At 43.8% G+C, this 26,297-nt stretch overlaps 1 protein-coding gene across 5 annotated transcripts in view; it reads right to left on the bottom strand.

Moving 5' to 3' along the window:
• Positions 1-437: 437 nt before the first annotated feature.
• Positions 438-26,297, bottom strand: part of SORT1 (sortilin 1) — a gene marked incomplete at its 3' end in the record, with an annotated part of 71,423 nt that continues 45,563 nt past the window's right edge. Inside the window, exons 8-21 of one of the 5 annotated variants that reach the window (XM_081226305.1) lie at positions 26,063-26,193; positions 22,349-22,493; positions 21,119-21,274; positions 19,387-19,493; positions 16,617-16,719; positions 16,117-16,285; positions 15,129-15,319; positions 11,833-12,022; positions 8,107-8,223; positions 7,394-7,502; positions 6,486-6,584; positions 5,834-5,940; positions 5,445-5,568; positions 438-4,992 (exon numbers count right to left, since the gene is read on the bottom strand). In XM_081226305.1, coding sequence (XP_081082431.1) covers positions 4,978-4,992; positions 5,445-5,568; positions 5,834-5,940; positions 6,486-6,584; positions 7,394-7,502; positions 8,107-8,223; positions 11,833-12,022; positions 15,129-15,319; positions 16,117-16,285; positions 16,617-16,719; positions 19,387-19,493; positions 21,119-21,274; positions 22,349-22,493; positions 26,063-26,193 — 1,763 coding nt within the window. Of the gene's footprint in view, positions 4,993-5,402; positions 5,569-5,833; positions 5,941-6,485; positions 6,585-7,393; positions 7,503-8,106; positions 8,224-11,832; positions 12,023-15,128; positions 15,320-16,116; positions 16,286-16,616; positions 16,720-19,386; positions 19,494-21,118; positions 21,275-22,348; positions 22,494-26,062; positions 26,194-26,297 lie in introns of those variants that run through there. The other 4 variants (XM_081226306.1, XM_081226307.1, XM_081226308.1 and 1 more) reach the window with 4 other exon arrangements.

Below are 26,297 nucleotides of genomic sequence, written 5' to 3'. Positions count from 1 at the left end.
TGGGTCAGGAAGGACTACGAGTAAGAGCAGCAGGAGAAACGTTAAGAGGGGCAGATGGAAAGGTGCGGAAGGTAAACTCCTTGGTGTTACTTATCAACCTGCTAGAAGAACATGGAATTCAAGAGAGTAATGACATGCTGCTGTGCGCAGAAGGAAGAGTGTAGCGGTTGAAACTGAGAAGCTGTACGGGGTGGCTCAGCTACTTTCGCGGAGTAAGAACAAGAAAGCTGCTTTTACAAATACCCATGGGAGGTAGATCTTTGTGAGCATAAAGCAGAAAAAGGTGAGTAGCTTTTCCCATAAATTATCTAATACCTTACATGCTATAAATGAATAGTTCTGGCTCTTTAACTGACCTATTCTCTGGTTGCTGGAGTTTGATTTTTGAAGCTAGAAAACTGGAAAAGCTTTCATATTAACAAACTGTAGCTTAGTCATTTTAGTAGGTCAGGTAACAAAGTCCAGTCTGTTTTATTTCTAACCCAAATATTGCAAATATACAGAAAATTACCAGTACAAAGTTAAACACACCCAGATTTATTTACACAATGCTAAAGAAATTTGAGTTTTATTTCCATTTTGTGGAATTTTATTCTAGGGTCTGGCTTGTGTAACCGACATTGGTCATTGAAACTTGATTATCCCACCTCACATGCAATTTTCTGTCCCAAGGGAACAGAAAACTTGGGTTTTTAGCATACATGCAGTAATGATCTTAATACTGCTTTACACTTTTGTACCGACAGCTTGGGGTGTAGGCAGAGAAGTTACAGAGCAAGGAGGGACCACATGCTGATAGGGAACAGAGACAAGAGAGGGTTGGACAACAGGCACACGGGGACCCTGAGCATTTCTGTGCACGAGGATAAGGAGGGTGCCATCAAACCCCTCCTCCCTAGACGTCCAAACACAGGAGGTGGGCAGAATCATCAGGAACATTTAAGTCACCTGACCACAACCTGAGGGCACGCGGAGGATGAGAACTGCATTAAAGACTTGGGACATATCAATAAATCATTAACATGTACACTATACAGTTTATACATGTATATATGTACACACACACACATATATATAGAAAGGTACAGATTAGTTTATCCTATATAAACAAGGACGCTTAAAAATGTACCAGTGTGAAAAAATGCATACAGTTAAGTTGTTGAAGACAATTTCTAATTAATGTTCTGATTCTTATTGTTATAATGCAAAGTAGCCAAGAAATCAACATGTTCCTATTTTAATCATCCTCCATGAGGGTGAGGCCTGGGCTCTGCTAGGGCAGGACAGCACTCCCAGAGCTGCCTGAGCTGGGCGAATCAGTGGCAGATGGAACAGTCTGGCACCTGCTGAGTGCCAGTGTTGAAAGTCTGGCCCTCCCTATCACTCCATCATGTGGCAAATCTTAAACTTTGGTTTTTGTTCAAAGGACATGTAAGTCCATGTTAATCTTCCTGCTTGAGGGAAGGTAGTAGCAAAGTTGAAAAGCTGAATCTCTTCCTATTTTAGCAGTTCCAAGTATCTGGGCTTCATGTGAGGCAAGGGGGCGGTACCAAAAATGAGCAGGGCAAGCTTTAAGCCATTGTATACAGGAGCGGGGCTCTTTAAAGCTCTCCGAGAAGGAAAGAGAGAATCTCTCTACCTGAATCATTTGCGTAGAAAATAAAGAAATGGCTCAAGTCAAGCCAGTCCTGCCACCTGGGGTGGATGTGAACTGCCCTGCACTCCTCTATCCTTGTACCGTGATGCAGGCCATGGGAGAACCAGCAATGGTTTACAGAGCCAGCGGTGGCCAGCTCATTACTTATCTTGTCAGGGTTGAAAGGCCAGCTTGGGCATGTAGAGGCCCAGAGGCAAACCTAAGAATTAGAGAGAGACACACTGGAAGGCCTATTCAGAGGCAGACGGCAAATTCTAAGTTTTAGTTACAGCTAATCTGTCGAATCTCTTAAGCCCAGCCTAGAACTGCCACAATCCTCCAAAAACACTTTCATTCTTCTAAGGGGCATTCCCATTCGATGAACAGCCTAGGTGTATGCATCCCTGTCTCTGGTCTCACTAAAACCCAAGAGCCCCCTTACGTCCAAGACATCTGTCCACAGAGCACAAAGGATGATGAGTTCTCCGCCTGGATTTTAGAGCTCAGATCACTTTGGATGGTCTAATATGTCTAACCTACCTTACAGTGCTAACTTCTATTGCTGAAATAATCTTTTGCTATCAAGCCTGAGACTTTACACAACTTTACTTTCAAAGATAATTTTCCTAACCTAACATCGATAGGACAAATTGGAAATCTTTCTTAGAAGCTGTCACGGATTTAGGCCGGTTTCCTCTCTGGCTGAGGGCGTACACTTGTGTGAGAGCAGGCTGACACAGAAGGCTAACTAGCCAGGCTTGTTAGCAGTCCTCAAACCAACTGAGCTCGCTAGCCAGCCAGGGGTGGGAGGACAAGAAGAATGAAGAGGGTGACTTGTCAATGGAGATTCCATTCCTGCACTCTTGAACAGTGACCCTCAACAAGGTGAGGGGCGGTTTCTAAACACATATTCAAAATTACCATTACTTTTGTTTTCAGCCATGAAAAACAGGAGAATAAACTCTTCTGTTTACGAAGGTGGCAAAAAAGAGCTAAATATTGCTTTGAAAGAAATGTCACTGATCCGCGTCCTAAAGAATAGCAAGTCATCTATAAGAAAGCAGCCCTGCTCCAGGTGCTCAGCACTGGCGCGCATCAAAATGTACACAAGATCTGAAGACAACCACTGGCGGTGCTCGTAACACACAGGGACCCTGGCGACTTGCTCCATTTTTGTACCTCAGCTCCATCTCTAATGGGGATTACAACCCCTGCCTTTTTTTTTTTTTTTTAATCTCACGAGAATGTTGTAAGGTTCAAATTACATAATGCAAGAGAAAAAGTGCTGTGAAAACTGCCAAGTCCTACAGAAATATCATTATAGGCAAAGAGCCCTAATCTTATACGGTTAGAGAAGAATATTAACTTTCCTACATCTTAAAACTAATCAGAGAATTACCATATATCGGCACACCTACCCCAGCGGGTATATGTGGGGAGAAGAGGTGTATGATGTAAGTAGGTCTTTTCTGGACATCAAATTCATTTTGGGCAGGAGGTGAGGGCGACCGGGACAAAAGCCGATACTTAATCATTTGTGAGCTGGTATATCTTTGGAATTACTTTTAATTTAAAAACCTTGTAAAAGGAATGAGCTTTTCCTAAAAGACTAGTGTTCTCTGGCTCTAACAAGTATTAACTCTCTTTACAAAAACTGCCCTAACTTTATAGCTCCCTGACTCATTTAAGTTTACTGCAGTTTCAAAGTCTCTAGAATTCTCCATCCAGTCCCTCCCCCACTTTCCCTGCGGCTGTGAATCCATTCTGGTGAGGAGAGAACTCAGCCATCTGCTCACGCATTCTGACAACAGTTAATTTGGCACATTTACTTCTTCCTGACTTTCTAGCCATAAAGTGAACTAGCAGCAAAACGGCAGTTTACCAAAGAATGTCCCAATCATAATTATTGGGAGAAACTGTGACCGGCACAGTAGGTATGCTAAGACTGAAAACATACTACTATATTCCTGTATTGCAAATAGTCAAGCTGTACTAAAACTAACAATTGCAGCTTTCCGTCACTATATGGCCACCCCAAAATCCATCTTGCTACATTTTCTAATTTATTTCATTTTTTAAAATGCCAAAAGGAAAATTTTTAAAAATTTAAAATACGAACTTAATGTATCACACGAAACATCATCTACACTAGAAGTGTGTTTTTCAGTTGGTTCAGCCAAAAGTTTCATGCTAACAAATTACTTGGCAGAGCTGGGGAAAAGGGCAGAGGAGGAGAGTCTGGTAATAAAATTCTGTTTTAAAAAAGCCTAAGTCTGAAAACATGTCTAGTCATGGCTCCATGCAGAGCAGCAACCTAAGAGGAAGCAAATAAGCAGCCATTCTAATGATTCACCAAGGAGCCAGCACAGCAGGCAAGAGGGGACACAGAAGACTGTGACGTGCCATCCTCAGGGGCTGCACGGCCCATGCCACCAGCCACTCCAGCGAAGAGCTCGCTCAGCCTGGGCACACAGCTCAGGCAAGCCTGAACCCAGACCTTGAGCAAGTCCACTGGCACACACACAAAGCATGGCTTGAAAGATCTCGGAAGAAGCAAGAGTTTCTCCTTTAATAGGTGCTAAATCTAGTCAATTCTCTGCTGCTCCCTTTTTCCTGCCCCAAGTTAAAAATATTGCCCTTTAAGTTTTCCTGATTTAGTGTCTTGGAAGCACATGTAAGTTAGTTGCCAAAGGGCAATTAATGAGGGTATTGCCTAATTAAACAGGGGAAAAGAAAAATCACTGTGGCCTATGGTCCCTGAAACAACAACAACAACAACAAAAAGCAGGGATCTGTGTGAGGAGCCGGTGTGCAATGTTCTTGGAGCGGGGCCGTCCCCAGATGGAGAAAGGCTGCCCAGGCTGTGCCAGTCATCGCAGCCTCTGTGCTCATCTCTGCGGCTGCTTCGTGTTGCCAGCACAGCCCAGGGACGGCACCAAGTGCTTTGTGAGAGTTGATGCTGAAGCTAGCAGGTGCCCTGGGGCAGGCGCCATGCAAAACATGCAACAGTGGGGTTAGTGAAAAGTTCCCTTCAATTCCATTTCATTTCCCTTAAAAAAACCAAAACAAAACCGAAAAGGGCCCGTACCTTGCAAAAAGACAGAACTTGAAATGAAAAGTTAAAGAATTAAAAAATTTCCCTCTCTTTTCAGGGCCAATTGTGAGAGTGTTTAGGGTCCCCACCCCCCATTTCTTTAGTGTAGGTCCTTTTGGCTTTGATGGAAGCAGCAGAAATAGGGTCCCTCGCAACGGGAAATTTATTTCCCCAAGTCGGAGCCACAGGGAGTGTAAGAGGTACTGCGGTTCCATCATCTGTGCTCAGTCCCAGCTCCTTTGAGGAGCTATTCCAGGAGGTCCTGAAAAGAAAGACATAGGTCATATTATTTACAGACCAAAAAAATCCCTATTTTGAAAGCCATTACCTAGTTTCTGGGCTGGCCAAGTCTTAGTCATTAAATTGCTGCTTCTAGCTTATACCCTCCTTTGCTTCAATCATTATCTTGATCATGAGTAAGAAAAGATCACCCTTTTTCTTTTTGTTTCTCTTTTTTTTTTTTTTTGCGGTACGCGGGCCTCTCACTGTTGTGGCCTCTCCCGTTGTGGAGCACAGGCTCCGGACGCGCAGGCTCAGCGGCCACGGCTCACGGGCTCAGCCGCTCCGCGGCATGTGGGATCTTCCCGGACCGGGGCACAAACTCGTGTCCCCTGCATCGGCAGGCGGACTCCCAACCACTGCGCCACCAGGGAAGCCCAAAGATCACCCTTTTTAAAAATTTCTGGACCACCCCTCAAGAAGAAATAGTCTCACCTCATCTGAGTCATCATGATAACCACTTTTATGAGCGTGGGAGGTTGTGTCCAAAGCATCCACACCATCCACACCATTGGCCTCCGCATGTTGCTGGAGCACAGAGTATCGATGCACCAGGAACCTGTGGGTGGAAACCACCGTCAACTCTCACTTGGTGAGGAGGGGTGCATTTCTTATAGGACGGTGGATTTTCCAAGTTTTACACACTTGCAGAATGAGTCACACATATAGGAAGCACAGCCCATAGCTGGCATATGGAAAATGTAAGGAAAGATTTGGGCCTGATGTTTCAGGAACATCACTTCAACTAGTTAGTTTTTGCCAGGGGCACACTCAACCGTCTGCCCTCGGTGGACTTTCTGGTTTGATTGATTTCCGTTCCTTACCTTCCCCCACAGACGTATTTCTTCACGATGAGCACTCCTGCTACGACTGTGACCAGCATCAATCCCACAGTAGCCAGGATAATCGGAACGGAATTTGACTTGGAATTCTTGGTAAATTAAAACACAAACAAACAATTTTGGGTGTGCATATTCTAGGACTGAATTCAAAGAGGCTGCTCATTCCCCTATTTCTCTGTTGAATGATCTGCAGTCTCTAGGCACCTAATGATGATACTTTCCCAACCCCCGCCCCCAAGAAGAACCATCTCAGTGCTCCCAGGAGAATATCACAGCTGGCAGAGGGTAACCAGAACTTCAACTGCCTTAAAGCTGTCAGAATGGTGCAAACTCAGTGGCTTCCATGTCAAAGTTACACTGGAAGTCGTAGCAACTACCTAGATCAAATGGTAATTGTGACTGTTCCCCACTACCACTGTTTATAAGTCTTGGAGCTTTTAAGGGTGAAGCAGGAAAGGGAGACTATGATAATAAGTGGGCTGAATGAATCTAAAACAGGGCCATTACCTGGGAAGGAGCTGTGCCAATGTTACGTTAGGCAAGCCATCCTATGACACCAAGATTTACTTTTTACTTAAGTTGTGGTATGTTTTTACAAATAAGCTTTCCGTATCATTGTTTGAGTGTGACCTACCTGCTTTTGGGTGGGAGATAGGGAGTGTGTGTTTTCAATGTATCCAAGAGGAGGCGGAGCTGGATTCTGGGACAAGTTGTGTCCCTGTGGGCGGGAGTCCTGTGCAATCACACACACAAACACTCTGAGGACAGCCACCAGGAGTGCAGGGCGGGGATGCAGAGAAGGAGGAACTTGCCCCCGACAAGTACACACACCCACACATTTTTCTCCCACTGCCTTCTTAATCCCACCCCTTGTCAGGCCCTCATCCCTTAGAAGGTTAGATAGGAGGGAACTGCAGATTGTCCACCTCTCAATTTCCAGATTAGGAACCTGGGGCCCACAGTTTACTGCCCCAAGTCTCACTGCTGGGCCAGTGCTTCTTTATCAAGAGGTTTCCTCTTTACCATATCCCCATATTACAGCCAGATAGTTCACTGCTACAGAATTGTAATCAGCCCTAAAACTTGCTTCTAAATCAAAACCAGCCCCTTATTACCATAGTTCAGTTTTTCATTCTGAACACACTTGACATGACTCGGCACAGAGGTCCACCCTACCTATGGTCCAGTACCCTTCCCTTCCACATGCGTAAAACTCCAGCCCTTTACAGCCAAACTTCTTGAGTCGTTTTCCTAAATGACTCTGAGCCTCAGAAATTTCCTCAACCGTATGCATCTAAGACTTGGAAAAACTTTACTGAATACCGTATTTTTTTCCCCAACAAAAATGTTTTCAGTAGATGAGCTTAGCATTGGGTTATGTGACCACCCCTCATCCTGACAGTTTCCTGTACGAAGGGAAGCCTGACAGAAGTAGTCTGGCCACTTGTACTCAGTAATAGAGTTCTTGACGCTGTAACTTTGACTATTCCTGGCAGAACTTGAAACCCCACTTGTATCTAAACCAGATCTACTTTAACATACCTGCTTTTCTGGACTCAGAAAGTTGCTTGTGCACTTCTTTTTCAAGTCTTTCACTTCTCGAACAGGATTCACTCCGCCCTGGCATCTGTCTCCTGGAATTTTCCGGTACCTGAGAGGCAGAGAAAATTTGTTAACAGAATACAAGGATGTACTTCTGGATTCTTGCTTACTTCCTGAAAACAAGATTTTAAAAGTTGCAGAAAAACTTCTGGTCATTACACCATCTTTCAGGCCTTGGGGGAGATCTGCAGGGATGTTTTGGGGATATTCTGTATAGTTTCAGTCCTTGGACAGACCACACATCCCTTGCCTTGCTGCAGGGACATGCCACCTTTCTGCCTTAAGAGACTGTGTCAAAGAACTGTGACCAGGGAAAGCACGTCATAAACCACAGGGGAGGGGAGTGTTTATCAGGGAACGAGGCAGTGAGCCTCCTCTAGAGCAGCACTCTCTACTGTGGTGGCTATTTACACTTAAATTAATTAAAATTACTTCAGTTCCTCACTCACACTAGTGTCAACAGCCACACAGGGCTAGTGGCGACCGCATCAGACATAGCAGATTATAGAACATTTCCCCCATCACAGACAGTTTTAGTAGACAGTATTTTTCTAGAGTGCTCTCAAATACTGCTCAGAACTGTGCGGAGGGACGCAGCTTTCACTCTGCACAGTGGAGGCTCAGTCCCGATACGGGAGAAGCAGCCATCTCACCCATTGGTCGTCAGGTGCTCTTCTCTCCCGTACAAACAAAACTCTAGGTCGTGGCCCTTCAGTTCTGGCTGTTCCACACACTTGGAGTCATTTTCTGGACGGAAGTAGCCAAAATCACTGTAAGAATCAGCAAATAAGGTATCTTTCAAAGTTGCTGAAAGACAGGAAGCGACTAGCAATGAAGGCTTTATATGGGGCAGTGGATGGTCAATATTCCTGTCTTGGGTTGCCAGAAAGAAGCTAAGGAAGCCTGTGACATATAAAGAGGTCTGTTTAGGGAAAAAAAGCACATGTGGAGGGCTGAACTGAGGGAAAACAGCTTATGGATTGGGCCTGGTGGACTTCAAACTCAGTAGCTAGGAGTCCCACACAGACAGCTCAGGCTCCGGGAAGGGAAGGAGGGCAGCCTGCAGGGGGTGGGGACTCACGTGACTAAGACACAGGGAAATAGTACATCAGCAACAGATCTAAACTCTGGGACACTTGGCAACTCTTTTTTTTCTCTCCAAATTACTCATTTACCCATGTTCTACCCATGGCGGGTATGTTAAACCTTTCCTGCCTTCCCCACTTCCATGTCCCTCTTAGTTTCTTAGATGGTCCCTGCCGCCAATGTGAATGCCTGTTCCTGCCCTCCATTCCATCCCATCTCTCCATAGCGCCACCCATCTGCTCTTTCTCTGCTCTCCCCAAAGAAATGACATGAGCGGCCTTGGCCCCATCCTTCCTACTGCCCCTGGGCGGGGGCTCGCTTCATGGACAGTGTAGCAGTGACCACTAGTCCCACTTACCTGCAGGCTTCTCCTTAGCCTGAACCTGTCCTCTTCCTTCACCATCCTCTCCTTTACTGGCCAGATTTCTTAAAAAATATTTTTTCCTTGTTCTGTTTTACTCATTTACTTTTTATTCTATGCATTTGGGCTTCGAGCCCCCTCTGCAACCTTGAAAATGAGTGTCTGTGGCCCCCCAGGGCTCACCAGTCATCCAACCTAGGGGGCTCTGTCTCGCTCACTCTGACCACCTATTCTGGGGCAGCTGCCACACTGCTGGGCCCCACCCGCCGAGGCCCCGAGAGCTGCACTCGTCTGTTTCTTTGGTCACTGCTTGCTCTGCTCTCTTCCTAACCCATAAGTGTGGATGTTTCCCAAGATGCTATAATTCATTCTCTTACTCCCCCTTCATGAGCTTAACTATGTGTTGCAACTAAAACTTCTAGGTTTTACCTCTCTTGAGCTCTAATCCTACATTTCCAAATACCTGCTGGACACTGCCACCTAAATCTGCTGACAGAACCTCAAATAAACAAAACATTCAAAATACATCACGTTTCCTCCTTCGTGCCAGTCCCTCTGGTCCTTTCCTCCGTTTGTCCAGGACACTACCTTCCTTCCCACCATCTAAGTTGGAAACAGCCTGAGCACCCCCATCTGGACCCACTCACTACTTTATCGTGACTACTGTAACTTCCCCTCATGGCCTATCTTCCAGCACACCCTTCCTGATCACGCTGTTGGGGTGGTCTAAGCCCACATCAGTCCACGGGCTTTAATGACCTGCTTCTTCCCAGACGTGCATGGTCAAATCCTACGGCTCGTCAGGGCTCAGCCCAAATGCCACCTCCTCTACAAAGCCTTCTTTTTTTTTTTTTTTTTTTTTTTTGCGGTAGGCGGGCCTCTCACTGTTGTGGCCTCTCCCCTTGCAGAGCACAGGCTCCGGATGCGCAGGCTCAGCAGCCATGGCTCACGGGCCTAGCCGCTCTGCGGCATGTGGGATCTTCCCAGACCGGGGCACGAACCCGTGTCCCCTGCATCGGCAGGCGGACTCTCAACCACTGCGCCACCAGGGAAGCCCTACAAAGCCTTCTTAGACCCACCTACCTCCTTTCAGCTCTGGATGGAATAGTCTCTCCCTTTTCTAAATCCTCAAGGATCCCACCTTCTGTTTCAAACATAATTATGTGCATCTTACCAGGAGGGTCTATAATAAACTTCCTGTTATCACTTTGCACTGCCCTGTGCATAGAAAACATTCAATGAATATTTGGTGAATATATAGATGTTGCTTGTACTTCAAGGCTTTCTGACAAATATTTAAGGGAGAGGATAGAGAAAACAAAAGATACAGAGACACCACACCTCCAATAGCAAGGAGAAATTTCTGGCAAAAATTTTATGTGTTCAATCGAAAATTTCAGGGACCATACCCTTCCCACTCACAAAGTACACATTTCTCAAGCATGTGGGGTACAGTGTGCAGGCTCTGGAGCTGAACAGCCAGGTTCACATCGCAGCTCTGTCTCATGATGGCAAATTAGTTATAACCTCTCTGTACCTTCATTTCTCCCTCTGTGAAATGGAAATAACCAGAGTACCTCTCTCACAGGGCTGCTGAGGGGAAGTGTAAACAGACGTACTGCTAAAAAATGTCAGCTGCTATCATTATGACTATGTGACTATCAAATACAATATGCGCTCAAAGAGTCTGGAGTTTAATGGTGGAAGCAAATCTATACACAATAATTAAAATACGGTAAGTGCTGTATTAGGAGCCTAGATGAGGAAAATGTGGGGAAGCCTTTAAGAAGGCGGTATCTGAGCTAAGTATTAAAGGCCAAGTAGGAATTCACCAGGCTTGGGGGACAAGCAGGGAAAGACTTCCAGGAAGAAGCAGCAGCATGCACAGTGGCATGAAGCTCTAAAGAAGCACATGTTTGGAAAACAGCAGAAGCTCAGGTGACCGAGAGCCACCCTGTGTGCACTTAAGGATGGGAGACAGCCCTTCATAGTTTGACAGTATGAATAAGCTCTAGCCCTATTACAACATCAAAGTGATCTGAGTGATATTTTCCCCTGCGGAAATAGAGAAGGGAGGACCCCTGGCCATTCCACAGATATGAGCCACGCAGGAGGAAACACACTGGGTCAGACTGCAGTTTGCTCAGTCCTGCATTCTCTGTCACCTGAGGAGAATACACTGTGGGAGGACAGGACTGCTATCTGCCTGCCTTCTTTTCCAAATCCACTTCTACCTCCTGTCAGTATCTTTTGCAGGTAACAAGTTCCATAAGATTAGTACCTGTGATGTGAAGCAGTTCCTCTTATTTGCCCTAAGTTACCTTGCTTAGGCTACCCAGGGACTCCCTCGCCCTTGTATAATCAACTAACCCTGTGCCAGCCAAGTAACTAATCCTTAAGCCTGGATGGTCCTGAACTCTAGGGAGTCCACCTTGATGGCTTCTAAGCCTTGATGGGACATACAGACCATACATACTGATGTCACCTCCTCTCTCAGGACAGATCCACACTCTTTCCGCCTTCAGTCCTGCAGACCACCCCAAACCTACTACCCTACCTGCTACACCCAGGCTGTCAGTCCGGTTTCCTCTTAGCTCCTGTACCACTTTTCTTGGTGTTTCTGTCCTATCATCTCTCTCTCTCCTTTTTAATTCTCATCCTCCTTATGTATCTCTCTCCTTCCCACCACTGCCAAGTCAGGATGTCCAGGGGTTGTTGCTGGTTCCGGCCAATAAGTAACTGATACGATGTTATCTGTCCAATTATTAACAACTCTGGTTCCCTTTCTCTGTGCCTCAATTTCCTTAATAAGAAGCAACAGTTCTCCACTCTTGAGGAAGAAGGGAAAGAAAAGGATTTAAATATTTTTGAACTGTCTTTTGCCTCCTCCAGCATGGGAAATGGCTGATAGGGATCTGAGGGATGCTGATACCAGAGGAAGTCCTCCAGGGAGCAGGGACAGATGGACGGCTGCTTGGTCACAACATAGTCCCGACCATTCTGACAGACGGATGACTTGCGTAGTCGTAGGTACTGTTCTTTATAGCCTAAAATGCAGCCATCTCCATAATCTCCAGGGTCTGTGGAGTGAGCCAGCCATACGGTATAGTCCTTCTCTTCACCTAAAAGAAAGACAGGCTGTTCAGGAAACTGCATGGGACAGAACCCACCCATGTGAGGCAGCTGCCAGGCAACAGGAAGAACGAGGAGAGGAAAAGTAGGGATGTCTGACTCAACCTATTGCTTCACTTTGGAGTTGCAAATGAAAGCTAACATTAGTGGGAGCCTATCAGCAACTGGCTTTTCTTCATGCCAAGGGAGGAGTCTTTGCATCTCATGACCCATTTGAGTTCTAGGAAGAACCTTATTTTTGAAGTGGGGAGCTGGATGGAGAACCTCTAAGATTCCTTCCAGACTGAGAAGCTTCTGTCTTTAAGTCTTGTACACCTGAGCCCTTGGTCAGCAGGAGCTGTCAGGTAAGCAACCAGATGCTTGCCTTTAGGACAAGATACCAATTAGCCAAAAGCATGGGTTTAATTTCACTATGGGTTAGTCTGCGTCAAACAGAAGGGGAAACATACTTTCTAGACTTTTAACTCTTGTTGACTGGCTTTCAAATGAAGACTGATGACAGTCAACCTGGCTTAGTGTGTCATACCATCCACTCCTGGAAAAATGACTCAAAGGCTGTGGCCTAAAGACTGTGGATTAGGTTTTTATCTTTTGGGATGTGAAGACCAGAACAGGGCCTGTTAAAGAGCAGGGGCTGCGGCTTCCCTGGTGGCGCAGTGGTTAAGAATCAGCCTGCCAATGCAGGGGACACGGGTTCGTGCCCCGGTCCGGGAAGATCCCACATGCTGCGGAGCGGCTAGGCCCGTGAGCCACAACTACTGAGCCTGCGCGTCTGGAGCCTGTGCTCCACAACGGGAGAAGCCGTGACAGTGAGAGGCCCACGCACCGCGATGAAGGGTGGCCCCCGCTCGCTGCAACTGGAGAAAGCCCTTGCACAGAAACGAAGACCCAACACAGCCAAAAATGAATATAAAATAAATAAATAAATAAATTTAAAAAAAGAGCAGGGGCTTAACAAATCTTTTAATGATGTTAAACTTCAGGGATAACTGTAGAGCTGCCTGCTGAGGGGAAAACTCATAAGCCAGCTCCTTTACAGCCTATTTAGTGAATTTAGATTATAATGACTCTCCGATTTTAAATCACTGAAACATCTTGTAGAAAAGTAAGGTCCAAACTGAGTGATTCTGCTTCCTGCAGGACTCACTAAATTAACATGCTGAGGAAACGGGCCCCCAACACAGCCTAATAACAGTCAGGACCAAATTTAACCAGAGCTTCTCGAAACTTAAGTCTTCTATCATATTATGCCAGAAAGCAACTACGGGTCACAGGGAGTCACTTTTTCTCCAGTTTTTTTTTTTATCCTCCATGTTTTCAGTACAATGTCAGCATCTTTGGTACTGGGGGCATGGGTTTGCTTGTGATTCTTTAGGAACACCTTGCAATGAATATTTTAACTTCTCCGAAGCCATTTTCTGGGCCTTTAATATGCCTTCCAGTTTGAAGTCACAGCATTCTGAAATGGTCAAGCCAAACTCTTTGCATGAAAACTTCCTCACTTCAACATTTTGATAAGTGACACAGTCAGTTAGATGCTCTTTGTAACACACTTTCCTCTAGAGTTTCCTCTACAGTTCTGCTGTAATCAAGTGTGAAAAATCCTGAAGTGTTATGAAATAACTTTAGACAAACATAAACATGCATTATCCTTACAAGCAGAAAAAACTCAGAAAATGCTACGGAGATCTAAAGTACAAAACTATACTCTCCTAGATGTCCACATGTGACTAGTCTGAATTGAGATTTACCGTAAAATAAGGGTGAGTGTAGAATATGCACTGGATTTTGAGGCCCTAGTTAGAAGAAAAAGAATGTAACAGATGGCCAAAAAGCACATGAAAAGATGCTCAACATCACAAATTATCAGAGAAATGCAAATCAAAACTACAATGAGGTATCGCCTCACACCAGTCAGACTGGCCATCGCCAAAAAGTCTACAAATAATAAATGCTGGAGAGGGTGTGGAGAAAAGGGAACCCTCCTACACTGTTGGTGGGAATGTAAATTGGTATAGCCACTATGGAGAACAGTATGGAGGTTCCTTAAAAAACTAAAAATAGAACTACCATATGACCCAGCAATCCCACTCCTGGGCATATATCCAGAGAAAACCATAATCCAAAAGGATACATGCACCCCAATGTTCACTGCAGCACTGTTTACAATAGCCAAGACATGGAAGCAACCTAAATGTCCATCGACAGAGGAATGGGTAAAGAAGATGTGGTACATATATACAATGGAGTATTATTCAGCCATAAAAAGAATGAAATAATGCCATTTGAAGCAACATGGATGGACCTAGAGATTATCGTACTAAGTGAAGTCAGACAGAGAAAAACAAATATCGTATGATATTGCTTTTATGTGGAATCTAAAAAAAAGGTACAAATGAACTTATTTACAAAACAGAAATAGAGTCACAGATGTAGAAAACAAGCTTATGGTTACAAGGGCAGAAAGGGGGGAGAGGGATAAACTGGGAGATTGGGAATGACATATACACACTACTATATATACAATAGATAACTAATAAGGACCTACGGTATAGCACAGGGAACTCTACTCAATACTCTGTATTGACCTATATGGGAAAAGAATCTAAAAAAGAGTGGACATATGTATATGTATAACTGATTCACTTTGCTGTACAGCAGAAACTAACACAACATTGTAAATCAACTATACTCCAATAAAAAATTTAAAATATCTTAAAAAAAGAATGTAAAGTATTTCATTAATAATTTAAAAACATTGCTTACATGTTAAAATGATAACATTTTGGACATACTGAAATAACTATATTATTAAAATAAATTTTGCCTCTTTTACTTTTATAATGTAGCTAGCTGACAGAATAATTTAAATTATGTATGTGGCTCTCATTTTATTTCTCTTGGACAGTGCTAATCCAAAGAGGGAAGTGCTTTTCTGGTACCATCCCTTTGCCTGCTAACCCACATGGAACATCCTTCAGTCCTCTTTCACACACATGATTTTCTTATTCCAGCTAGAAGAAATTAAACTGAATCGGTTATTTAGGAAAATGGGCTTACAAGTTTCTGGTAGAAAAGTTCAAAGGAGACACTCACAGTTCCTTTCAAGGATATCTTTAAAATCGATGGTGTAGGAGACCCACTGGCGAGTCAGGAAAGATTCTGTGAAACCCCAGATGCTTATGTTCATGGACCTAGCTCCGGGTTCTGAAGCCAGGCCAGTAAAGTAGATAGGCTCCCTGGTAAATATGTAGGTTTGCCAGCACTGACCCTCGTCTGTGGAGAACCTGAAACCACAATTAGAGAAAGATCATGAGAGAGGATCAACATTTATGGGAATATCAGGAAACCACCGGCTGTTTGATAACAAATCAGAGAAAAACTCATATTTAGGTGATGGCTTACTGACTATTATATTAATTTTTAATGCCTATAGTTAACGGGGAAAAGGGATTCACTCAAATATTATGGAAGAAAATGCCTTTATAAAAATTCTTCCAGGGCTTCCCTGGTGGCACAGTGGTTGAGAGTCCGCCGGCTGATGCGGGGGACATGGGTTCGTGCCCCGGTCCGGGAAGATCCCATATGCCGCAGAGCGGCTGGGACCGTGAGCCATGGCCGCTGAGCTTGCGCATCCAGCGCCTGTGCTCCGCAGCGGGAGAGGCCACAACAGTGAGAGGCCCGTGTACCACAAAAAAAAAAAAATTCTTCCAAAGGAAAGAAAGGATAGTGACCCATGTAAGAATGGGCTTCCAAATCAACAAACAGAAATTATATAATAAGAACTTGTACTTAAGGAGTCATTTCCCCCCCAGAGTGCTTAAATGCTCCCATAATATTCTTGTTGGGAGGGAGAAGAGTATTTTTTAAAAGTGACGAAAAGTGTTAGCTAGAGAGTCAGAGGAAAAAACAAAGCCATTTAATTTGAGTTGCTCTAAATGCAATCCTTTCAAGCACCTTCCCTACAGCTCTGTAGAATGCACAAATCTGAATCAGGGACTGTAACTTCCCCCCAACAAACTGACAAACATCCCACAGTTGCTCTCTATGCAGATAGTGTGGGTGGAGCTGAGCTCATGCATACTTAATCACATTGATAGGACGGCTGCTGTGCTCGATGGCTACAATGATGCCTCCGGAATCCAGGATGGTGTAATAGTGAGGTCCTTCCAGCATCTTCAGCCAGGAGTAACCCCCATCATCTGAGATGTACACATCTGGGATCATCACTGAGATGGCATCCCCCACGCTACCTACAACACAATCCACCATCTCATCAGCACATATCAGCAATGAAACAGGATTTACTGTCAAGAGAATAATTCTGAATGAGTTTATTCTGATTATTTCCCATCATGCCTCTTGTAATTGAAAAAAAGGCCACTGACAATTTGGTAAAGGGAGAAGTCATGTTGCTCTCTGATGAGAGTCTATGAAAAACCCACAGTATCATTATCTTGCAAGAAATTCTGCAAAGGGTGGTAAAAGCCACGTATGGTGGTTTTCTCACAGGGTTCCACACTGTGACTGTGTTTCAGTGTGCTCAGCCACTTCTTCCTGCGGAAGTGAGGGTGGGCTGCTTACCGTGGGCGATGACTATGCCAACAGCATTAGGCTCTGAGAGTGGGGCCATTGGAACGTTTAGTTTCTGGGAGATGCTGTAGGAAGCGTGAATATGAAGGCTGCACTGTGGAAAGAAAGCAAAGCTTAGATTAAAACCAAAGGTGCAATTTTTTTTCTCATCTCACAGAGTCTTCTAATAAGGCTTTGAATGTATTAACCCAGACTTCCGTGGGATACTCTTTTTTAAAAAAATTATGGTAAAAATCACATACCATAAAATTTATCATCTTAACCATTTTTAAGTGTGCAGTTCAGCAGTGTTTTAAGTACATTCACACTGTTGTGCAGCCATCACCACCATCCATCTCTGGAACTTCTGTGTCCTGCAAAACTGAAACTCTGTGCCTGTTAAACATAACTCCCCACTCCCCCTTCCCCCGACACTGGCAACTATTATTCTACTTTCTGTCTCTATAAATTTGACTAGTCTAGGTACTTCATATATGTGAAACCATACGGTATTTGTCCTTCTGTGACTGGCTTATCTCACTTGGCATAATGTCCTTACAGTCCACCCATGTTGCAGCATGTGCCAGAATACCCTGCCTTTATAAGACTGAATATTATTCCATTGTATTTATACACCACATTTTGCTTATTCATTCATCTGTCAATGGACACTTAGATTGCTTCCATCTTTCAGCTACTGTGAATAATGCTGCTTATAAACATGCATGTTCAAATATCTCTTGAGACCCTGCTTTCAATTCTTTGGGATATATACCCAGAAGTGGAGTTGCTGGATCATATGGTAGTTCTACATTTAAGTTTTTGAGGAACCCTCATATTGTTTTCCATAGCAGCTACACAATTTTCATTCCCACCAGCAGTGCACAAGGGTTCCAATTTCTCCACATCCAAGTCAACACTTATTATTTTTTATTTTTTGGATAGTAGCCATCCTAATGGATCTGAGGTGCTCTCTCGCAAATCAAAAATTTTGATTTGCATTTCCCTAATAATTTCCCTAATAACTGGTGATATTGAGCATCTTTTCATGTGCTTACTGGCCATTTGTATATTTTCTTTAGAGAAATGTTTATTCAAGTCCTTTGCCCATTTTTAATGTGGGTTATTTGTTTTTTTGTTATTGAGTTATAGGCTCAGTGGGATATTCTTGATTCTGAAATGCATTAGTATATTTGGGAAAAAACTATGCAATTATTTTTGCATGTATAATCTGTCTTAGTTTACTTTATTCCTGCACTACACCAAAGCCTCTGATCAATATTTAAAGTATGATTCCACACAAATAAACTTGATGAACGCCTGACATACTTCAGATGCTATACAAGATGTGGCGGTGATTTGAATAAGACCCAGTCCTGTCTTTAAGAAATATTTCTCAGAAACTAGTTGAGGTATAAAGCAGGATGAAAATTAGTGCTCTACAAGAGGTTCAAATTGGTTAAAATGTTAATATTATGCCATGTATATTTTACTGCAATAAAAAAAAAGCTTCAAGCAAACTGCTAATGAAATGAAGAGCAATGATTAGTTCTAACTGAAGACGGGCACTAAGGATGGCTAGGATTTCCACTAACCCTAATGAACTGGGGGTAGGGGAGGCAGGTACAACTTCCCCAGGAATAATGTGGGCAAGAGGCAGCTACGTGCAGGGTGCTCCGGGAGCAGCAGAAGTTACAAGGGGCGTGCCAGTGATAAAATGGGCAATGACAATGAAAAGGCAGAAGATAGCCTGACAGGGGAGGAGGGGACCTTCATTCGCCAGATCACAGGCAAAGGGGAACCACAAAGAGTGTTGGGAAGGAGAGACACAGCAGCGTGAGGGTGTCAAGGTAAGTAAAGAGGCCACTGTACCTGCCCAGGCTTAAGGTGAGAAGGGCAGGTGCAAGGCAAGGCCAGGGCGGAGGGATGGAAAAAGGGGAGCAGGATAGGGAGAGACACTCCACAGCACTCATGAATACAGAGAAGAGAGAGGGTGTGACGGGGGTGGTGTACCAGAAAGCCCAGGTGGGACAGCAGAGTGCATAGCAGCCACAGGTACTCTGAGGAGGGCCTGGAATTACCAACACTGTCACTTTTGAAGAAAACTCCCAGGGTTCCACTAAGCTCCTCTCAAATTCTGTAAAAGTCAGACATAAAGCTTGGTTTTTTTTTTGGTTTTTTTTTTCCTTTTTTTCTTGGCTGTCAAGACCTGTCAATCATGAAACCTGGGATCTCCTGGAGCAATGCGTTTGTATTTCTAGTTCTTGGTCTCTCCTCAGAGGGCTCATCTCCTGCTTCCACATGCCACACCGAGTCACCACCCATACACACCGGCCACGTGGAGCTTTGGCAGAGGGGAAGAGAGGCCAAGTTCTCCTTCATTTGTTTCTGGCCAGTACGGCTTTGCACTGCTCACGAATAGACTGGTCTATGGCTTTCTGTAGAATTCCTGAAGTTTCATAGCTTCCATCATGACTCCTAACTAATCACCAGCCCATCTGTCCACTCTGTTTTCATTCAGCAGTTTAGTACAACACAAATTGTTAGCCTTCAATTTTGTTTTTCTTTAAAGACAAATAAGCCATAATATTTTGGTCTTTCTTCACCCTTCCTATTTCCTACATCCTAGTTAATTTCAACCCCTCACTTCCAAATTTTCCACCTTTATCTGTAGACCCTCATCAAGTACAAAACTTCATTATTCAAAAGCCTGGCACTAATAAGAGCAGAACAGAATGGCTGCTTTGCTCCAAATACATATGACAGTTGGAGTAAAACAAACCTCATTCTTATTTTTTGCAGTAGCATCGCATTCACTGTTCTCAGGCTTCCTCAGGTGCTTCCACCTTCCTCCTTGGTCAAAAGTGATCATAGTCTGGATAGAATTATCTGAATAGGAAAAGGATGATATTAAGCCTGATACACTGGAAGCACCCTATTAAATTCAGTTTATCATTGCATAACTCTCTCCTAACAGAGACTATATAACACTGTTAGAACCCTTGAGTCCCACAAGCTTGTTACATCCAGTGAAATGGCTCAGTGCTGGTGAGTATGATATTTGAAAGAGGCTTCCCACCTGAACAGGATCCAACTGATCCCAGAAATCATCTACACTGATACTCTTGTAAAAAGATACCTTTATCTCCTTACCAGCACTAACAGGCTGATGATGTCTATTCTTCCACCTTGTTTGCTTGCCTTGGAAGTAAAATCTACAGTGGGAAGGCATTCTAATCGTGACTCAGACAAGGCCATGATACGGGGCTTGTTTTAGTGAATCTCAAGATTTGAATGTATCTGTGTAAGTCTCAGTTAATAATTCCTAATTTTTGTCTCTCTGCCACTCCATATCCTATCCCTCTTTTTTACCTTTTCCTTTTTTTTCTTCATGTGTCTTCCCCATTCTCTATTCTTAATGATATAAACTGTTGCAGGTTTAAATTCAAAGATATTATGCTTTGAGTTTCTCAAGGAAAACCAAAAAAGAAAGCAAATAAGGTAAATTTCATTTATTCAATAGATGTTTTATTGCCTGTTCACTATGTGAAAATTGCTGTAAGGCTTTGGGAATATATCAGTGAACAAATCAGGAAAAAAAACTTTGTGAAATATATATTCTAGTAGGGTGAGGCAGATAAACACTAGACATTGTACATAGGTAAATTAGATAGTATGTTAGAAAATAAGTGCTATGGAAAAGACTTGCACAGCTAGAGGGGGACTGAGAGTGTACGTGTGTAGGGGCAGGCAGACTAACATTTAAAATAGGACAGTCAGGGCAGGTCTCATCAGAAAGTAACATGACCAAAGGCTGGGAGGAGGAAAGTGTCAGCCTTCCAGATATCTGGGGAAAGACAGAGAACAGTCAGTGCAAATCTCTCAGCCACGAGTGTGCGATTCTGGTGTGTTTAAGGACTGGCAGAGGGCTGGAGTGACTACAGGAGAGTGAGTAAAGCAGAAGGGAGCTAGAAGTGAGGTCAGGGAGGAACTAGGGTGTCAATATTACTTGGACTTTGCAAGGTCTTTACAAAGTGAAAACAAACATCCCCCACCTCCTTCCAAAAAGTGAATACATAAATAAACAAAACCTAAACAAATCTTTGTACTTTAAAATAATGTGTTTACTTGTACAACTGGGCCATAGTAAAGGTAAGGTCTGAGAACCACTGAAGAGAACGCAAGACGAATCTCGGCTGGCTATCACTCCGCCCTCCACAAGGCGAAAAGCAGTAAGTGGTCTAAACTCCTTCCTGTAGGCCTGAACCTCCCAACACAGAAGACTTATTTTATAAACAACGTAGAACCCCCCAAATATTTCTTTCTGCCTGCTGCTGTTTTGTTCTTTCTTAGTTCTATTTACCATAACTTATTTGAAATAGAGAGCCAGAATTTACATGGATAGCCGTGTTGACTAGGTAAGCAACATTACAGGGGAGGATAGGATCCTCACTTTCCCCAAAAGCCTCCACTCCCAACATGTTCAGCTGAAGGAGAGCTGTGCCGAGACCCACCTTCTGAGAGCACACTTGTCATGTAGACCCCACGGAGGGAGGTCACGTTGGTAAAGTCTGTCTCGCCACCTGTGGTTGTGTAGAGATGTCGGTCCAAGGACTTGGAATAGACAATGCCTCGATCGTCTGAGGTAAATATAGTGCCAAATCCGGTATCTGGAATAGGCAAACAAACAAAAACACTAAGTCTTGGGAGGGAACAGAGAGAAAACAATAGTCTAGTCATACACATGACACATGACTGACTGACTGCACACATCAGCCAACTGTCTCTCTTCATGATGTACAGGCAGACCTGAGAGTCAATCAAGGTTTGATACTCAAGATCTTCATGGCCATCTTTAATTCTAGTACCCAGCTTAGTGCCTGAAATATAGCAGATGCTGAATTTGTTGAATAAATTAATCAGATGTTACAGAAAAGCTCTTCTCAGTTATACTCTGGTGGCAGAGGCACTGTATTTAGCTTCATATCTTACACATCTTTAAATCTTTACACTCTAAAATAATGCTTCTCAAACTGTGGTGAAGGATCAATTTTAAAATTTCAATTATGTCACAAACTGATGCTTTTGTAAATATAACAAAAATTTATCACTAGAAAAATGAAATACAAAGAAAAAATATAATCCTTAAAATTTTTTTTACTATTAGAGTCAACAGATACAAAATTTCTTTGTCAAAGGGGTGTAAGAGTTTCTAAATGTTCACTCTTGCTTTCCATACATATTTGGTAATAAAGAATTTGCAAATCAGTACCAGTCCTCTGACCATTTTTTGAGCAGCACTGCTCTAGAACACCTGGACATACTATACAAACTGCCTTAGAGGGTCAAAGCAAGTGGCCTTTTTTTTTTTTTTTGCGGTACGCAGGCCTCTCACTGTTGTGGCCTCTCCCGTTGCGGAGAACAGGCTCCGGACGCGCAGGCTCAGCGGCCATGGCTCACGGGCCCAGCCGCTCCGCGGCACATGGGATCTTCCCGGACCGGGGCACGAACCCGCGTCCCCTGCATCGGCAGGCGGACTCTCAACCACTGCGCCACCAGGGAAGCCCGTAAGTGGCCTTTTTAACAGAGGCTACATATCATCTCTAAGACAGAGTATTCAGTAGGCCACTAATAAATTCCTAGGGGTAAAAGCAAAAATTGACACATAAGAAGGAAAGCTACTAAAATAGGGTTCGGAGCTTAAATCTCTGTGCTTCAAGGGTGAGCCGCTGCACAGCTCTTACCTCCAGGCTCGTCTACATGCATGAACACCATGTCATCATTAGCTGCTAGAATAGAATAGAATTGTTCCTGCCCCACAGAGGGGAGCTGGGCCATGCTCCATGTGTCCCCTTGATCTGTTGACACATGAATCCTTCTTGTTGTATCCTGGAACAAATGCCAATATTTATCTGTTAAATTTTCTACCAAGATGCCATGTGCAGTGACACGAATAGGTACATTATTATTAATAATTATATGTATCATTATCCATTTCCTCACTGGGTACAACTGTTAAAAATGAAAGGTCCTAGTACCAATTACCAAAGCTATTTCTAACCTCTTGCAAGATCCAGGCACTGGAACAATCCATCTTATTGTAAGTAAGGTTATCCTGGTTTCCTCTTTGGCTTCTTCATTCTGGTGTGGCCCCCTAAGATATTAACCTCCCAACTTCTGACATGCCAGTTTCCTTCAATAGAGATTAGGGTTTGTCGGGACCATCATTAGTTTGGCTCTATAGCCATTTGCATATGCTTGCTCAGATAATTCTTTTTATTTTTTAATTGATTAATTTATGTATTTATTTATTTATTTTTGGCTGCATTGGGTCCTCGTTGCTGTGCGCGGGCTTTCTTTAGTTGCGGCGAGTGGGGGCTACTCTTCGTTGTGGTGCGCAGGCTTCTCATTGCAGTGGCTTCTCTTGTTGTGGAGCACGGGCTCTAGGCGCGTGGACTTCAGTAGTTGTGGCACGCAGGCTCAGTAATTGTGGCTCGCGGGCTCTAGAGCGCAGGCTGAGTAGTTGTGGCGCGTGGGCTTAGTTGCTCCGCGGCATGTGGGATCTTCCTGGACAAGGGCTCGAACCGGTGTCCCCTGCATTGGCAGGCGGATTCTTAACCACTGCACCGGCAGGGAAGCCCTCAGATAATTCTTAAAATGATGACTGCTGCATAGAAGTTTGGTCCCTTTGAGACAGTCCTGGCATAATCCAAAGAATTAGATAATTAAGGGTCTAGAAAATGGAGATGAAACGCAGGCTTGGGAGATCATGAGGGAAGTCGAAATGTGACATGTCTCCTCTTTTTTTTTTTTAACATCTTTATTGGAGTATAATTGCTTTACAATGGTGTGTTCGTTTCTGCTGTATAACAAAGTGAATCAGCTATACATGACATGTCTCCTCTTTAAGGAAGGCTCTCAGAACAGCCATGATGGAGGGAACATGCCAGGCCAGGAAGAGGCCAAGGAGAGTCGGAAATTAATATAATGAAGCTGATCAGGGAGTATTTAGCTGTTAAAAGGAGTCTGTTGAGGAGGCAATTAACACGTACTGTCTGATAAATAGTTTAAAATAGCTTCTAGACACAGTTTAGCCAGGGCACAAGAATTAGTCCCAGAGCCTCCTTATGTTAAATACTCTTCAGTGACAAGTACATTTAACTTATTTTTCTAACTTACATCTTAGATGTTTACTGTGAATCTTACTGTCACTGTTATAGGTAGAAACTAGAGTTCTAAAGCACACAGCAGAATTTTAATTTTGTAGCAGTATAGTGTATAGGTGACTACCTCTGGAATTAGACAGTCTGGTTTCCACCAGGGTTCCACCTCTGGGTGACCCTAGACAAGTTACTCAATTTCCTCAAATAAAAACCGAGATAACAGTATGAACTTATAGGGTTGTTGGGAGAGTTATTACAAAACTGCTCCAGGACGTGATCTGTAGTTACTATGTCTACTTCCCCATCTCCAACTCCCTCTGAACCCACTCCAATCAGCCTTTTAACTTCAGTACTCCAAGGAAACTGCTTTCATCGAGGTCACCAACAACCTATACTTTTCCAACTCCAGTAGATAATTCTCAGAACTCATCTAACTACACATTTCAGCTGAGTGTAACACAGCTGACCACTTCTTCCTCCTTGAAACATTTCTTTCACTTGGCTTTCATGACATCACATGTCTTACTTCCCCCACCTCACTGGTCCCTCCCTCGAAGTCCTCTTTGCTGACCTGAACAGTCTCTTTCCAACCTTTCCCTGCTGGGGTGATTCAGGGCACCAGGTGCTCAGCCCTCCCATCTCTTCTCGACTGACTCATCCCTCCACAAGATACCATCTAGTCACATGGCCAGATGAGATTATACCATATGATTACACCATATAATTTGGGGAGATTCATATACCCAAGTGTTTACCTGACATTTCCACCTAGATATCTAATAGGCATCTCGCATCCAAAGCTGATTTCTTGATTTTCTTCCCACAAACTTGCTTCTCGTGCAGTCTTTGCCGTCTCAGTAAATGGCACCACCATTCACCCAGTTGCTCAAGCCAAAGACTCTAAAGTTATCCTTGGTTCATCTTATTCTGTCACAATCCGCATCTAATCCATCAGCAAACACTATTGGCGATACACTTAAAAATGTATCCACAATCTTACCATGTCTCCCCTCATCCACTGTTAACAGCCTGGTCCAACGTACCATCTCTCTCACTACTGCTCCTGCTGCTTCCATTCCTGCCCCATGAGGCTACTCTACGTACACCTATTCTGCCAGAAGAGAAGGCCAGTTACACCACTCCCCTGCTTGCAACCTTTACAAAGCTTCGCAACACGTGAAGAATGGAAGCCAAGGTCTTAATCACAACCTACAAAGGCCCTGTGTGATCTGGCCACTGGCTGCCCATCTCTGGACCACCCTTCCCTATGCTCCAGCCATGCTGCTCTTCTCACTTTTCTTCAGTATTCAAGCATACTCCAGCCTGAGGGTCTTTGCACTCACTGCTTCCTCAGCCTACATGTCCACGCGGCTGTGCTCTCACTTCAGTCAGGTCTCAGAGAGCCCATCCAAACCACCCTATCTAAAACAGTGCTGCTCCAGGACTTCCCTGGTGGTCCAGTGGTTAAGAATCCACCTTCCAATGCAGGGGATGCGGGTTCGATCCCTGGTCAGGGAACTAAGATCCCACAGGCCGCGGGTCAACTAAGCCTGTGCGCTGCAACTACTGAGCCCGTGTGCTGCAAACTACAGAGCCCACATGCACTAGAGCCCGCGTGCCACAACTAGAGAGAAGCCTGTGCACCACAGTGTAGATCCCACGTAGCTAAATAAGTAAATAAGTAACTAAATAAAACAGCGCTGCTCCAATTCCTGCCTCTTTCTATGTATTCACTCTGCTTTAGGTTTCTTCACAGCTTTAATTATTACCTGATTTTATATCATATTTATCAGTTTAGTATCTATCTCCCTACTTGAATAGAAACTCTGAGAGCAGGACATATATCTGTTTTGTTCACTGCTATATTCCCAGAACCTATATACCTAGTATATAGCAGGTACTCAATTAATGTTACATATTTCCATTATGTTTATTGAATAATAAGCAAGTAGATTGCTTTTTTCAGAATCCGTGTCTGAGTAAAGCCCAAACACTGGATCTACATATCCCAAAACAGACACCAGAATTGTTGGTGACATAGGCCAAAGTACAGAGGAGCCCAGAAGAGTCAATCAGCCTCTATAAAAAGAATCACCCCCAAATCTTACAGTGATATTAAATATGCAAAGGGCAAGTAACTCCATCAGTACATGTAGTAAAAGCTACCTATTTGAGGCATAATTTATTAAGTATTGCAAGAGGCAAGGAACTCCATCAGCACATGTAGTAAAAGCTATCGATTTGAGTCATATTTACAGAAATATCAGGACCCATAGAGAAGAGGCAAACACCCACCTTATCAGCCATCACAGAGGCAAAAAGGAAACGTCCCCCAAGACCAAATGAGTAGATTTTCACACCAATGGTTTTGAAGCTTCTTCCCAAGTCTGAAGTTCTCCGTAATTCCAGTGCCCCAAGGTCAGCTTCTTAAACAAGACAAAATATTAATTAAAAATTTCACTTACTTGTGAGCCTCTAGTTCAAAACAATTGTTTTAGAATTGTTCTTAGTTTTATAGCAAAAGAATTTT

Source organism: Mesoplodon bidens (assembly GCF_964165515.1).
Source record: "Mesoplodon bidens genome assembly, chromosome: 2".
Taxonomy (NCBI): Eukaryota; Metazoa; Chordata; class Mammalia; order Artiodactyla; family Ziphiidae; genus Mesoplodon; species Mesoplodon bidens.
This window is presented reverse-complemented; position numbering and strand designations above follow the sequence as displayed.